The sequence below is a fragment of the Myotis daubentonii genome, chromosome 10 (genome assembly GCF_963259705.1).
Source record: "Myotis daubentonii chromosome 10, mMyoDau2.1, whole genome shotgun sequence".
Taxonomy (NCBI): domain Eukaryota; kingdom Metazoa; phylum Chordata; class Mammalia; order Chiroptera; family Vespertilionidae; genus Myotis; species Myotis daubentonii.
Window position 1 is genome coordinate 46332233 of NC_081849.1, and position 16516 is coordinate 46348748.

General features: G+C 40.0%; 1 protein-coding gene across 2 annotated transcripts in view; it reads left to right on the plus strand.

Annotated features, from left to right (window-relative positions):
* The window catches only part of CDK14 (cyclin dependent kinase 14), a 532130-nt gene that overhangs the window by 329671 nt on the left and 185943 nt on the right, over positions 1-16516 (plus strand). For both annotated transcript variants that reach the window (XM_059712254.1, XM_059712255.1), the window contains one exon: positions 6898-6991. In XM_059712254.1, the coding sequence (XP_059568237.1) occupies positions 6898-6991 (94 nt within the window). The remainder of the gene's footprint in view (positions 1-6897; positions 6992-16516) is intronic.

Genomic DNA, 16516 nt, shown 5'->3' on the forward strand with positions numbered 1-16516 from the left:
TTAAGTAATCCCTATTTTAGTTGTCCTGCACCGTAACATCCCAGCAGGACTTTACCACACAGGTAGTTAGTGTATAGGTGGATTACAATGCATCTTAGCTGGTGACCATAGTGACCCTATTTCATCCAGGTCTGGGAGGACTGCTGTATTATTATAACCCCTTGGCTCTGGCTCATTTGAACTTTGTCTTTAAAACTAAAAGACCAAACCAGTGTTCTGAGAAAGAGGATAGTGGCTAATACGTTTACAAATGAATAAATTACAGTTTTAGGAAGTACCATGAGAAGCATGGAATTAGGGCATGACCTAATCCATCCAGGCTGAGAGATCAGGAAGCCTTCCCAGAGAAGTGACATTGAACTCTCTGTACCCTGCTCTGAAGGAGAAAAGTTCTTGCCCCTTTCCTGGGAATTCCTTTCTTTCTCTCCATTCCACACTCCCCCCATTGCCTGAAATTTAATCGTTTAGGTTAATTTTTTCATCTTGAATTCCTTTGCCAAAGATTGTATATGTCTATTTTCAAATACCTTTATATCAAACTAATTCTTTAAGTAGTTTGCTGCCCAAGTTATTTAAGGTTAACTTTAACTGATATTTTACATTCTAGCCTGCAGGTCTAGATGGCTCATGTTGCTTTTAAGAAAAACTTCATCAAAATGCACAGGGGTTCTTTTTTTCACGTATGGGGAAAACTCAAAATGCTGTGGCTCTTCTACTTAAATGACTCATTCTATATACTGTCCCAAGGAGATGCTGTCCTTCATTTTGCCTTTTGTAAAAAATAAACTTTTGATTTTAGAATAGACTTACAGAAAACTTGCAGACCATAGAGAGTTTCTATATACTTCTTACCTGGTTTCCTCTATTTTTAATATCTTACCTGTGGTACATTTGTCCCACCTAAGGAACCCACAATAGTACATTGCTATTAACAACTTCATTTTTATTTTACTGTTTTTGTTTTTTTTCTAATTTCCTTTTTCTGTGTTAAGATCCCATTCAGGATGCCACATTATATGTAGTAGTCCTGTGTCCTTAGCCTCCTATGGTTATGGTAGTGTCTCAGATTGTCCTTGCTTTTCATGACCTTGATAGTTTTGAGGAGTACTATTTGGGTATTTTGTAGAATTTCCCTTAATTTATAGTCGACTAATGTTTGGGGGAGGAAGACTGCAGAGTTGAAGTGACCTCATCATCACATTCTATCAAAGGCATGTGCTATCCACATGACCTATCACTGATGACATTAGCCTTGTTCACATGGTCAAAGTACTGTTCACCAGTTTTCTCCATTTGTAAGGTGATTATCCACCCCCACCCCTTCTTCCATACAAGACTCCTTGGAGAAGAGTTCCTAAGTTCAGCTCTCACTTGGTAGTTGAGAAAGTGACAGTGGAGGGAGTGTTGCACTGCTTTTGATTCATTCATTCAACAAATATTTTTGAGCCCTTACTATATGCCTGACACTTCCCTGAGCCTTGAAGACAAGCTGATGACCACAACCTTGTTCCTTGTCTTTTGGGTCTTTCATCTAGAGGAGACACACTTCCAAAAAGCAAAGAGAAGCTAACATCCTTTAAGTGGTGTGAAGAAAACAAACTAGGGAAAGGAAGGTGAGACATGGGGTCTGGGCAGCAAGAGGAACCTGCCTTACATATGGTGGTTAAGAAGGTCATTTATCGATGGAGCCATTTGAGCTGATCCCTGAATAACAAGGAGCAATTATCCATTCACAGAATGAGGGGAAATGCGCTCTGGGCAGAGGGAACAACTTAAGCACAGATGCTGACATGGGAAGGAGTGTTGGGTGTTTTAGGAGGGACAGCAGAGCAGCATGGCTGGAGAAGAGGAAGTCCTGTGGATAAAAGCTGTGACAGAAATTAGAGAGCATGTGGGGCCTTCACTCTTTTCCGTCTTCACTCTTGGTTTTAAAGAAGAAAAAAGCTCAAGATATTTAAAAATCTGATTCCTTTGTAGATTAAAATTTTTATGACTTCTTTTGATTTGTTTTCTCATTCTAAATTCACTTTCTTTTTAAAAATTTTTATTGATTTTAGAGAGGGGGGAGAGAGAGACGAGAGAGAGAGATCAATTTATTTTTTCACTTATTTACTTACCATTCATTGGTTGCTTCTTGTATGTACCCTGAGTGGGGATCAAACCTACAACCTTGGCATGTTGGAACAATGCTCTAACCAACTGAACTACCCAACCAGGGTTTCTAAATTCACTTTTGTACCCAATTTTTTACTCATAATTTTGTATTCTTTGTCAAAATAAGAACTCCAAAACTGTATGATCTTCAGGCCTAAAAAATAGTCCGTCTTTGCTCATAATTACAATGATCAATTCAGCTTAATTGTGATAAACTATTTATACATCTGTGGCATAAATTAAATTCAGGAGTTTTGAGACTTGAAAGATGTAAGCATGCATGGATGCTTATATATTACCTTACCAGGTAATTGACCCTAAAATAAGAATTTAAACATACTGAATCCCGTGTGACCAGTAAGCTTTGTGACCAGTTCTTATTCTTGAAAAATGTAGACTAAGAGGCTGATAATTATGTAATTACTCAAATTGTCAAAAGAAGTGACAAATTAAAAGAGACCTGCTGAAATAAGTTTATATATCATAAGTACAGAACAAGCGTGGATGCATTCTTTCTAAGTAAACTACTAAAGGCAGTCACCTTAATCCATCAAGAGAGGGATCGCAGGGCTAATTCACTGTAGGAAGGAATAAATGGAAAGCAGGTAATAGTCCCTTCATATTAAATTGAAGGCAGTAAGGCAGCTCCTGTAATAAAGTAGTCTGCTATGTTAATATGTTGATATGTTTTATATTTCTACTTTCTAATTTTCTTGAGCTTCCTATCTCTTTCTTTTATATATCCTTTAAGTATCATTCTCTCAGCTTTATTAGTGTACCCTAAGGCAGCTTTGAAAAATGATGTCCTCAGAAACGTCCATTAGAAATGAGAATTCCAGTCCCTTCACTAGCTGAGCAGATAAGAGCCTACCGGTGTGTTATATCATTACCTTCCAACCAAGTGGAATTACAGCATAGATTTGTCTTTTAATTGTTCTAAATATCATATTATGGAGATGATATAGACTAAGCCCAAGTAGTGGTAAAATAATTTCTGGAAGGAGTCCTGACAGTGTAATGGTTACATCACCAGCCAGCTTAGCAGGATAGACAGCCAGCGGGAGAGGCTTGCCTTCTACTGAGGGTCTTCACACTCAGAGTTGGAGCTTGTGATGGGAAAGACCAAGGCCAAAAGGTGGAGAATAGCGGGTAGGTTCTGAATATTTAAAAAAGGAAGGTGTAGGTAGCTATTTAAGATCCAAGATACTTTTTGTTATCTCAAATACGAAGGCAATAAAAATGTAGGTTAGTAGTCTTAGAAATGAATTCATCAATTAAAAATTTTTAAAGTGACCAAGTTTAAATCCTACACCTAACTGGACATCTAAAACCCAATATTTATACAAGTAAAATTGCATTTTAATGTGTTAATAAAATGATTTTGATTTCTATTTTGTCTCTCAAATCTTAAATGAAAAATGTTAAAACCCATCTGCCTAGAGCAGCTATGGGCAAACTACGGCCTGCGGGCCAGATCCAGCCCATTTGAAATGAATAAAACTAAAAAAAAAAAAAAAAAAAAAAAAAGACTGTATCCTTTTATGTAATGACTAGGGGCCTGGTGCACGAAATTCGTGCACTGGGTGTGTGTGTGTGTGTGTGGGGGGGGAGAGTGTCCCTCAGCCCAGTCTGCCCCCTCTCACATACTGGGAGCCCTCAGGCGTTGACCCCTATCACCCTCCAATCGCAGGATCGGCCCCCAGCCCAGGCCTGATGCCTCTGGCCCAGGCGTCAGGCCTGGGCAGGGGACCCCCAGACCCCTCCGATTGCTGGCTCTGCCCCTTGCCCAGGCCTGATGCCTCGGCCAGAGGCGTAGACCCCCATCACCCTCCGATCGCCTGATCGGCCCCTTGCCCAGGCCTGACGCCTCTGCCAGAGGTGTCAGGCTTGGACAGGGGACTCCCATCTCCCCCCGATCACTGGCTCTGGCCCCCGCCCAGGCCTGAGGCCTCTGGCCCAGGAATCATGCCTGGGCAGGGGACCCCCATCTCCCTCTGATCACTTGCTCCACCCCCCGCCCAAGCCTGACGCCTCTGACCCAGGCTTCAGGCCTGGGCAAGGGGACCATCATATCCCCCCAATCCCTGGCTCCGCCCCCCACCCAGGCCTGATGCCTCGGCCAGAGGAGTTGACCCTCATCACCCTCCAATCACCAATCACCGGATCGGCCCCTTGACCAGGCCTGAGGCCTCTGGCAGAGGTGTCAGGCCTGGGCAGGGGACCCCCAGCTCCCCGCGGTTGCAGGCTCCGCCCCTGCCCAGGCCTGAGGCCTCTGGCCTAGGCGTCCGGCCCAGGCAGCGGGGACCCGCAGCTGCAGCGGCCCCGCAATCGTGGGCTTCGCTTTAGGCCCAGGCAAGGGACCCCTAGCTCCCGGGACTGCCAGCTTCGACCGTGTCCAGCTCCCATCGCTGGCTCCACCTCTACTTCCTGCTATCACTGGCAAGGGTGGCAAAGGCGCCTGATTCTCCGATCATGTCTGGGGGGCAGGGCAAAGGCGGCCCCAGGGCCGCCTTTGCCCTGCCCCCCAGCTCTTAGCTCCCCCCTGGGTTTCTGATCACTGTCAGTGGCAGGGGGCTTCTTCCTGCTTTCCCTTTCGCCTCCCTGCATTGTGCCTACATATGCAAATTAACTGCCATCTTGTTGGCAGTTAACTGCCAATCTTAATTGGCAGTTAATTTGCATATAGCCCTGATTAGCCAATGAAAAGGGTATCGTCGTACGCCAATTACCATTTTTCTCTTTTATTAGATAGGATGTTTACTTTGAATTTATATTAGTTCACACAAACACTCCATCCATGCTTTTGTTCTGGCCCTCCGGTCCAGTTTAAGAACCCATTGTGGCCCTCGAGTCAAAAAGTTTGCCCACCCCTGGCCTAGAGCATTGATTTCTGAAATTAATTCTTTACTTCTTGAATTATTTTTTTATATAAAGTAGCATTTGTTTTTATCATTTTGACTTTACATGTTGTTGGTGTTTAATTTAGATAGAAAGTATGTGGTATAATAGAGAAGAGATTTCTGTAAATTACTTCTTTAATTCAAAACACTGCTTATAAACACTTGTGATAGCAACTGGAGCAGCTATAGAGAAGTCTTTAACTTCTAGAGCAGTGGTTCTCAACCTTCCTAATGCCGCGACCCTTTAATACAGTTCCTCGTGTTGTGGTGACCCCCAACCATAAAATTATTTTTGTTGCTACTTGATAACTGTAATTTTGCTACTGTTATGAATCGTAATGTAAATATCTGATATACAGGATGTATTTTCATTGTTACAAATTGAACATAATTCAAGCATAGTGATTAATCACAAAACAATATGTAATTATATATATGTTTTCTGATGGTCTTAGGCGACCCCTGTGAACGGGTCGTTCAACCCCCAAAGGGGTTGCGACCCACAGTTTGGCGACCCACAGGTTGAGAACCGCTGCTCTAGAGGATCTGACACAAGGGTTTGCTCACCCTAAATGGAATAGGAGTGCAGCAATTAAAGAAGTACCCTAATATGTTCATGATTTTATTAGGATACTGTCAGGAAACAAATTCATTCAATGTAGAGCCATTAAAAAAATATTCTGGAGAATTGCTAGAAGGTGAAGAGATTTAGCACAAACATTCATTGCCTGAACATCCAGGCCTTAAGAAGGCAGGAACCAGGTCAATTCAAGGGAAGTCACCTCTAGGAAGGTGGCTATTCTTGCTAGTTCTCTGCCACTGATGGGACTTAACTCATCTACGTATGGTAGTTTCTTTCTGTTCTGCTCCCAAGTGAGTTGGTCTCCAAAGTCCCAGCAGCAGTATTTGATTGGCTCCCTGCCTATACTATTGATTAGTTGTTCCTGCTGCTTAGGTGCAAGCTGTTGTCTGGGGGGCAAGGTCTCCTGATATCCTGCTGGACTGCCTTGCTAGAAGTGTGAGCATGGCAGGCTAGCTAGGAGAGGAAGTGGACCATAGTAGATGTTCAGTGTATATTGAGTTAGAGCTCCAAAAATAAACTCATAAAGAAAGCTGTTCTGTTTACTGTAATGTTAGTGGAAGACTTCGTGGAAGAGTAGGCATTTACATCACAGCATAGAAGCTGGGTTGGATTCACATCTCAAGAGCAAATAGATGAAGAAGGGGGAAGTCCTAGGTAGAGCAGCAGTTTGAGCCAAGTTGTACAGAGTTTTGTTTGACTCATGGGCCTAACAGTCTGGCCTAGAGATCCTCAGTGTAGTTGCCTTAAATTGCTTGAGCAGCCTGAGTCAATGACTGATTGAAACAGAATCCTTGGGGTTTGTGTTTAGATCATTTGCAGTATTTTAAAGTTTCCCAGATAATTTTGATGCAAAGGTGTTTGAGCCCTGGATAGCTAGAGAGAAAACTACATTATGAATTTGTGAAATAGGGTTGGAAAAGAATATTGGAACAAGGCTGTGGTGGCTTCTATATCAGGGGAAGGATTTCTGGACTGCATCCTGTAAGTAAGGTGGAGCCACCAAGTTTTTGATTATATTGGTTTCCACCTTTTGCTGAGCCCAGTATAGTTGTATCTATTTAAATTCCTTTCAGGGCAGTAGACAGAGCAGGGAAGGAAAGTTATGGGATCCAGGTGTGTGTGTGTCACAGTCCTTGGTACTTATTGAGGATGTTATTTATTCATTTTTTCCTCTGTAGGAGTAGGTATTCTAGCTCCAGATTTATTTTTCTAAGCAGAATATATCAAAGTTTTTGTAATAATTGTTTCTACTTTCTTTAGGGGAGTTGGTTGCATCTTTGTTGAAATGATCCAAGGAGTCGCTGCTTTTCCAGGAATGAAAGACATACAGGATCAACTTGAACGCATATTTCTGGTAAGTTCTTCATGGAATGCTTTTGAGAAAAATTGGTTTTTAATTCACCCCTTAGTGGTAGTGGAAAATAATTTTAAACGAATTTGTTGGTTGTCACATTTAATTCTAACATATTTTTTGACTTTTGAAAAAGTAAGAAATTAGTTAATAATTATGTTTTTACACTACTGCACGTTAATACTATGTCAAAATAGTAAGAAAGGACAGGCCATCAGAGGTAATATAGAATAGGGGGTAAAAATGAGAGCTCTGATGAGAAATTGTGAATAATTTATATAGATATCCCCCACCCCCTTCTTAACTCCCTCCCATCTTCGCCCACTTAAATGTGGGCTTTGATCAGTAACTTTTTCCCATAAATTGGAGCATAGAAAAAGAGGGAGGGGAGGAAAGGATAGTAACTTTGAAATGGAGAAACCAGGGAAACATACCTCAGCCAGGTCTTGAAGGTTGTCATCATCAAAGAGAAGTCATTTTGGTAGCATGTACCCTTGGTACAATGTGTTGAGAACAACAATTGACTTCTGTGATCTTTCAACAAAATCATGACCACAGTAATCATGAAAAACAGATCACGCACACCCAGACTGAGGGACATTCTACACAATACCTGACTAGAACTCTTCAAAATTGTCAAGGTCATCAAAAACAAGGACAGTCTGAGGAACTCTCACAGCCCAGAGGAGGCTACAAAGGCATGACAACTTAATGTGATGTGGTATCCCGGCGGAATACTGGAACAGAAAAGATCATTAGTGAAAAAACTAGTGAAATCCAAGGAGAGCATGCAGTTTAGTTAATACCAATGTGTATTTCTCAGTTATGACAAATGTTCCATCGTAATGTCAGATTTTAACCACAGGGCAAGCTGGTGAGGGGTCTACAGGAACTCTCTGTACTACTTTTTTGTAACTTTTATAAAACTATTCTAAAATTTAAAATGTTTAGAAATTTAAAATATGCAAAAAATAAACATTAAATGTGTCCTAGAGCCATATGATCTGGGTTTAATCACCTGTTCTCTTACCTTAGGCAAGGGACTTAGCTCTCTGAGCCTTCATTTTCCCCTGGGGGAAATGAAGGATAATGGTAGCACCTACCTCATAAGTTTGAGGAATAATTGACCTAATATGCAGAAAGTGCTTTTAGAACTATGCCTGACACATAGTAAATACCCTGTTGATTTTCTGTCTGGAAGATCTATCCATTGATGTCAATGGGATGTTGAAGTCCCCACCTGTGACTGTATTGCTGCCCAACTCTCACTTTATGTCCATCAGTATTTGCTTTATATATTTGGGTACTTCTGTGTTGGGTGTATAAATGTTTCAAAGGGTTATAGTCTCTTGTTGGATTGATTGCTTTATCATTATGTAGTGTCCTTCTTTAACTCTTACTATAGCCTTTGTTTTAAAATCAATTCTATCTGATACTAGAGGCCAGATACACGAAATTTGTGCAAGGGGCTTGGCCCTCGCAGCCCCAGCTTCATCTGGAAGGTCGTCCGGACAGTTGTTCTGCTGTTCAGTCCAATTAGCATATTAGCTCTTTATTATATAGGCTAGAGGCCCGGTGCACAAATTCGTGCATGGGTGGGGCCTGGTTGATCCTCCCTGAAGGGGGCCCATCACCGGAGGGGCCTCAGGCAGTTGGCCAGCCAACTCCACCCCCCGATCAGGGTGTTGGAGGCTGATTGGGCCCGGATCAGGCTGGTTGACTGCTGCAGTGTGTTTCATAGCCACAAGTTGTTCTGGTCATTCTGGTCGTTCCGCCATTCTGTTCGCTGAGTTTTATATATATATATATATATATATATATATGTAAGTGTTGCTACCCGAGCTTCTTTTTTTTTCTGTTTCCATTTTTATGAAATTATTTTTTTCTATCCCTTTACTTGCAGTCTGTGTGTCTTTTCATCTGAAGTGGGTCTCTTCTAAACAGCAGATGCAGAATGAGGCAAAAATAGGCTGACAGTTGTTTGTATGGAAAACAATACAATAATAAATAATAATATCAGAATGAACTCTGTTTCGCATACTCACAACTGTAGATCTACTTTTGCCCAATCCTATATATGATACTTGTTTTGTAGCCACTTCTTTTCAATTCTGCTTATTATTTATTATCCATAAATTCCCACACAGAACAATAAAATATTGTTTCATGATTATAATAATAATGCATCTTTATGATGGAAGACTCCCACAGTATCAAAAAGTATAAAACTTGAAAGAAAATCACCCTTTGTTTTACTACCCAGAGAAAATCGCATTTAGTATTTTGCTGTATATCCTCCATTTCTACACAGGTAAAGCAAATTGAATTATACCTTGTGTAATGTTTTGTAACTTTTTTTTACTTAACAGTATATAATCAACATCTTTCATTGAAAAATAAATCTAGAAACTTATCATTGTTAATGACAGGAGAGTATTTATTGTATGGATGAGATACATTTGCATAGTTTGTTTACAGTGATTAACTATTATGAAGTGGTGCCAGGAACATCCTTTGTACAGTTATCCTATTACTTAAAAATCATTAGAATTAAAAGTCCTTAATTCAATAAAATTTAATTTTCATATTCTTATACAGCCATACTTTTATCTAAACTAATGGAACACTTTTTTCTCCCTGTTCCCAAGAAAATCTCTTGCTGATTTCATTGAGATTGTATGGAGCCTATGGATTATATTAGGAAGAAATGATATAAAATTGAGTTTTCCCAATCAAGAATAAATTATTTTATTCATAGTTTATGGCCCTTAGCAAAAATGTACAATTTTATAAACATTTTTTCTACTCCATTCTTTACTTTCATTCAATTATTCTAAATAACTTTTCTGTTATTTTCTAACAGAATATAATAAACTTGTTCATATATTGTATCATTGAAAAACAATAGCAGAAGAGAGAATTTTAATGGGCTACAGTTTGCAAAACTGTAGTTATAGATTATTATGCAAAAACTGCTTTAAATATTTAGCTTTTTAAAATGCCTGGCCAGAGTGGCACAGTGGTTGAGTGTCGACCCATGAACCAGGAGGTCAGGGTTCGATTCCTAGTCAGGGCACATGCCTGGGTTGTGGGTTCAGTCCTCAGGAGACAATGATCAATGATTCTCTTTCATTGATGTTTCTATCTCTCCCTCTCCTTTCCTCTCTCTGAAATTAATAAAAATATATATTTTTTAAAAATTATTTTATTTTTTCCCATCACCATTTATCCCTCCTGTACCCTATCCCTCCTCCATCCCTCTCCCCCCACAATCACCACACTGTTGTCCCTGTCCATGACTTCTTTCTTTTTTTCCCCATTGTTCCTCAATCCCTCCACATCCCCTGCTTCACCCCCACCTCTGAGAACTGTCAGCCTGCTCTCTATTAGTCTATCTCTATTTTGCTTGATAGTTCAGTTTGTTCATTAGACTCCATATATGAGAAAAAACAGATGGTATTTGTCTTTCTCCGACTGGCTTATTTCACTTAGCATAATGTTCTCCAGGTCTATCCAGATTGTCGCAGAGGGTAAAATTCCCTTCTTTTTTATGGCAGAGTAGCAGCATTCTATCATGTAAATGTACCTTAGCTGTTTTATCCACTCATCTACTGAGGGACACATCAAAGAAATATCTGCACTTATATATTATTTCAGAGTGAATTCAAAAGAAAAGGGAATGGTTATACTAGAAATGAGGTATATTTTATAGCAATAGAACAAAAAAAATGAGTTTCATGAAATCATAGTTCATTGATATAGCTTAAAGTTTTCATTATAAGTATCTTTTTATAATGTAAGTAATTTCCAATAGGTACTATCCTGTTGGATTGCTTCCTGTATGAAGATTTTGCTAGTATTTCTTAATTATGGCAATACTTTCCTAATTTTATGGGTATTCAGAGACCTTTGAGCTATGACTAGGCTTTTAATAAATCAAAGAGATAAATCATTGTAAATTTCCCATGGCAATATTGATATCCTAAACTACTGTTTGCTCTTGTTAGAGCATAGAGACCCTTAAATACAGATCAGCATCATGATTGATGGTAATAACTATCTTTTACTGTAATTATTATACATGCATAGTGCCTTTTACAAGTAAAATGTCCGTTGGTAATTAGGAGATAAATATCATCTAAAATTGATGCTTTAGAATTAAAATGTTATATTTTACTCTGAAGAATTAGACATGATCAAAAAAACTTCTTTTGACAGTAAATGTTATCATCTTAAATATTTTATTTCCCCCACTGAATTGTTTAAATTTGCAAACGCTAGCTATATGTCATGTTCTACAAGCAGACTCTCCCAGGAGTTGTGCAATCACCGGAAGAAGACAATCTACTAACCCAGTGTGGTTGAATCACTGGGAAAAAATGCTTTTCCTCGGTGACCTTTTATGTCTGGTCTGAAGAGGAATGGCTATTAAAGTGTAATTAAATCCACTTGCACAAGCTTCTCCCAGAAACTGCCAGACACCGTTTTTTAAGCAGCAGTTGTGTCTCCAGGGAAAGTATTGCCAAGGAGATAGTCAGTTTTGCAAAGTTGTGAAACATGGGATTATTTGTTTTGTTTTGTATTTCAATACAGGGATTAAGTCCGTTTATTCGCTTGTGAACTGTGTATAGAAAGGTGGTTAGTAACTTTGAAGCGCAAAATTAATAGCTTGTTACCAAGATAACTAATATCATTAACCCACACACACAGAGTCTTTATAACAAATGTGAAAAGCAGTAAAGATCAGTCAGGAAAGCCTTTATATATTTTTATGGTTTTCTCTTCCTTTTTATTTCCTTTTTCTCTTCTTTGGTGGAAGGGAGTAGTTCACGGTTTTAACAAGTCCAATGAATTTATTTCTATAGCATAATAACTCTATTGGTATCTGTAAGGTGAGCCAGCTATAGTATAATTTGAGATTTTTACCATTAAATCATTTTCCTTGAAATTGTGATGCTCATGTGCAAGAAAGAAGGAAAGTAATAGAATTTTGACAAACTATGTTTCAGATACTTTGAAATTGCCAGGTGAATGTGTAACTACTTCTGTAAGCAATACTTAGGTGAAAATGGATTCATTTATTTTTTTCAGCACTACCCATTTTTTAATGTGGTGTGATACAGTCTGTTCACCTCCATTAATTGCAAAAATAAGCAGTAGATGTATTCATCCAGGTAAATATATATTCAGGGTGACAAAAATCAGAACTAATAAAAAATTTGTATTCTAATCACATTATTCTGAATTGAAAGAGAAATCTGTTTGGTGGATCCCTGGGAAATGCATCCCTCTCACTTCACAACAGCTGAGCAAATGGCAGAAGTGCTTGCATAGCTGCCTGTGACCTGTGGCAGATGCTCTGGGCTGTGTGGCAATGTACAGCAGCCAGGACAAAGGGACTGGCATCATTCAGTTGGGGGCCTGTCTTTGTTCTCCCTGCCTTTGAATGTTGTTAACCCTGAGAGTCTCACCTTGCCTGTCTCCTGAGTCTTCTGGCTTGCAATGGAATTTCATCCACCAGTTGTTGGTTAACCTCTTGCACATTATTTGATTGTTACAGCTGTTAAAATGTTTTTCTTCCCTGTGTGCGATTCAGGCTTTAGAAGTGCGTATGTGTGTGAGTGTGTGTAAGAAGACCCACTTGCAACTTATAAAGCTACTACTCAGACTGCCTTTGAGTGAGATTGCTCCCTAAGCAAGCCTCTCTTTTGGAGTTGACTGACCCATAGAGATGTAGTCTGCCTACCCAGCTCCAATCCTTGTCTCCTGATCCTGTTTTTTAAATTGATTTGAGAGAGGGAGGGAGGAAGGCAAGGAAACATCAATGTGAGAGAGATATATTCAAAAAAGCTCCCCCAACTGGGATTGAACCCGCAACCTAGGTATGTGCCCTGGCCTGGAATCAAACCTGTGACCATCTGGTGCACAGACTATGCTTAATAACTTTGAAGCGCAAAAATATTTGAGCCATACTGGCCAGGGCTGTATCCAGTATCTTAGCTGGAGCCATAACCCTGAGGTTTCATGATTGGCTGGGATAGCCATATAGAATGTCAGAGAAAGCTGGCACTGACACTAGATGGTTATTACCAATTGGATGTAGCAGCCACATGGTGAAGATGTAATATTGATATCACAGATTTGTATCATCACTTCCATTAATAGATTTGCTTAAGTGATTTTTGCCATCCTCCTTCAGCACTTACTCTGCAGCACAAGGTACAATAGAGATGGGAAGGAATTGTGTGCCACATGCCTGCCCCGGAGAAAATCACAACAATCTAGGTGGGCAGGCAAGCATTGTCTTTAAGAATGGAATCATGAATAATTGCTGAGCAATTGATCAGCAAATGAGGAACCCAGTATTAGTAATAGATCATGTATTAGTTAAAAAATACTGAGCTCTAAGTTAAATATTAGGTTCTAATCCTAGGTTGTTGTTTTTTTATTCTCTCTGAACAAGTCACTTTTTCTAATTGGATTGTAGTGTCTGCATCTCTAAAGGGAAGAGTTGAACTAATGATTTCAATAATGTTTTGCAGCTCTAACCATTTTTAATTTTAAAACACATGGTATTACAAGATTATGCATAAAGCTCTGTGGGTGGTGTTTAAAGATAAAATTTTTAAGTAAATATTAGATAGGCATTGCAGAAAGTTTTGAAGAGAATATTGGAAATGGAATAAGGGAGACAGGAGACATCAGGCCACAGTGCCAGAGTGGGAGTCTGTCCTGTATGGCTGGAAGGATGTTCAAGACTGGGATTTGAAAGATTGAGGACTTTTTATCTTATTTTAAGATAAAAATTGAGGAAGTACAATTTTTTAATGAGAGAGTAATAATTTAAAATGGCTTCAGGAAAATTGATATAGTATAATATAATGATAAACTCAACTATATAAAGACTGACAGAAGTAGAGAGCTAAGCAATACATGTTGGGGTGAAGGATAATGAAAATACTAATAATTTTTGAAAGTCAGTTTTAGCAAAACAAAGTAGGGGGACAAATGCCTCTTTTAATTTGTACGTGCTTCTCTCAAGCCTTATTAATAGGCGTAGTTATTTATACAGTGGCAAATCTTATTCAGAGTGTTGAGTTGATAAAATAGGAAAATTTAAAAGCAGCATGAAAATAAATAACAATCACCATTTGAGGATAACCAATGCTACCTATTTTTGTTATTTTCTGTTTTATATTTTCACAATTGGGTTAATAATGAATGTATGAGTTTGTATCTAGCTTCTCTTTCTTACAGGCCATGATAAACCAACAGACACAGTCTTGGCTCGCCTCAAAAGTACTGTCACCTGGGCTACATTTGAATACGTCCCAGAAAGTCAGATCAGAAGACTCTTGTTGCAAAATTGTTTTGATAAGTCCATATAAAGGATACAGGAAAGAAAAGAGTCAACGATAACTTCTGAGTTTCAAGCTGTGGAACCAAGGGCTTAGTGAGTTCATAGAAAGTAATGGGGGTATTGAAAAGCAGTGCCCGTGGAAGGACAGGAAGAAGTGAGAGCAAGTTACTGGACTTTTATGATAGCGGGTGAGCCCAGGTGGAAATGTCCAGTACACAAAACATTCAGAATCAGGAGAAAGGTGAGGATCAAGGGCTCATTTCACCCAACCAAGCCATTTCTTGAAAAGGAGAAGGGGGAAGGGGGGATGCCTGGAGCCCTGCCTATGCCTGAATGAGGCTCACAGCCTGTCAGTGATAGTGTGGGTGGGAGCTGGACCAGGATAGGACAGAACAGTGACACAGAAGTCAAGGTGAGGGCGAGCAGCAGATAAGTGAAGGAAAAGAAAGGAGGGTGGGAAAAAAATCACTCCCTCCAGGGATATTATAGATCAACTCAGGTCTGTTTAGCTGGTTTAATTGGGAAAGTTTAGACTGTCCATGGTTTTTAAAGGAGACTTGGGATCCTGCTCAGTGTCTCAGGGGTGCTGGAGTGAAGGTGGGTGTGCCCTGAAGGGAAGCGCTGTCCCAGTCCCTCCACTCCTGGCTCTGGTTTCTTTAAGGTTTTGATTGCGAAACAGAACCCAGTGCTGAAAGAAAGGTTGGAAACCTCCCAAGTCAAAAGTTCTAGGAGGGGAAAAAAAAAGGCCATGTAGAAGAAAAATGATGAAGAGAGATCCAGTGCCAATGAAGATGTTAGAGAGAAAAAAATGTCATGATTTATTTATGGACAGATTAGATGGATAGTCTAATAAAGAAAGTTCTGTGCTAATAAGCCAATAGAAATGTTAGTAACAAACTTCAGTAGGGTCATTTGTCTTAGGAAAAAACCAGGATAGTGGGGTATCCCATTGTAGAATAGCTCATCACGACACGCAGAGTCAAGGGGGGGAGACACATACTCCAATTATAGATGAGAAGAATGTCAAGAATGCCGGCGCCATGTTTAAAGCTCCAGCACTGAAATTATGTAAATTTTCATTAGAGTATATCACCAAGTTGAGCTGATAAACAGCTTTATAGTGAAAAACAATCTGGGAAACAATTTTTTCAAGCTGCTAAAATTTTGTGTTGTTTTTCCCATACTCCTGATCACCCTTACAATGCTGTTCCCCACGATAATGTGAAAGTGTGAATTGTCACAGAGTGTTCCTGGGTGGGTCACAAGGTTCCTCATTTTGCTCAGCCTCCTTTTCTGCCTTTTTTGACTACCAACTTCACATATGTCTATGTCCAAAGATGGCGAAATACTGCCGATGTGTGCCACATCTGAGGGAAGTGAGGAGGTGGTGACACTTCTTAGCAAACTCTCAGAATGTTGTCCATAAAGGAGATTTTTTAAACTCAAATTCTGCCTTAAAATTTTTAGTCACTTGCAGTGTGCTCCCACAGATAAGCCTTGTATTCCTCAAGACATCGCATATATGATCTCTTGTGGGAGGTAGCAGGTAAGATGGCTCCCAATATCCCCACCTCCTGGTGTGTATGCCCTTATGTCATCCCTTCCCCCCACCCTTGAGTGTGGGCTGGACCTAGAGACTTGCTTCTAATGGGTAGGCTATGGCAATAGCTATGGCTATTATTTCTGAGACTAAATTACACAAAGATTGATACTCCCTTCTTGTGCACCTTTTCTCTTTCTCTCTCTCTTTTTGTTGTTAATCCTTACCCTAGGATATATTTCCCATTGATTTTTAGAGAGAGTGGAAAGGAGGGAGAGAGGGGAAAAGAGAGAGAGAGAAACATCGATTGGTTGCCTCCCCCATGACTGGGGCCAGAGATCGAGCCTATAACCCATGTATTAGTACGTGCCTTTGGCCAGGACTCAAACCTATGACCCTTTGGTGTGTGGTCCAGTGCCCTAACCATTGAGCACATAGGCCAGAACACACACCCTCTTTTACTGTGTCACTGGCTCACACCAAGGCAAGCCAGCTACCATGTTGTACGTTGCTCTGTGGAGGGGACCCTCATGTCAGGGTACTGATGTTTCCAGCCTGCAGCCAGTGAAGACCTGAAGCCTGGCAGCAATCATGTGCGTGAGCTTGGAAGTGGCTCCTTCCCCTGTGA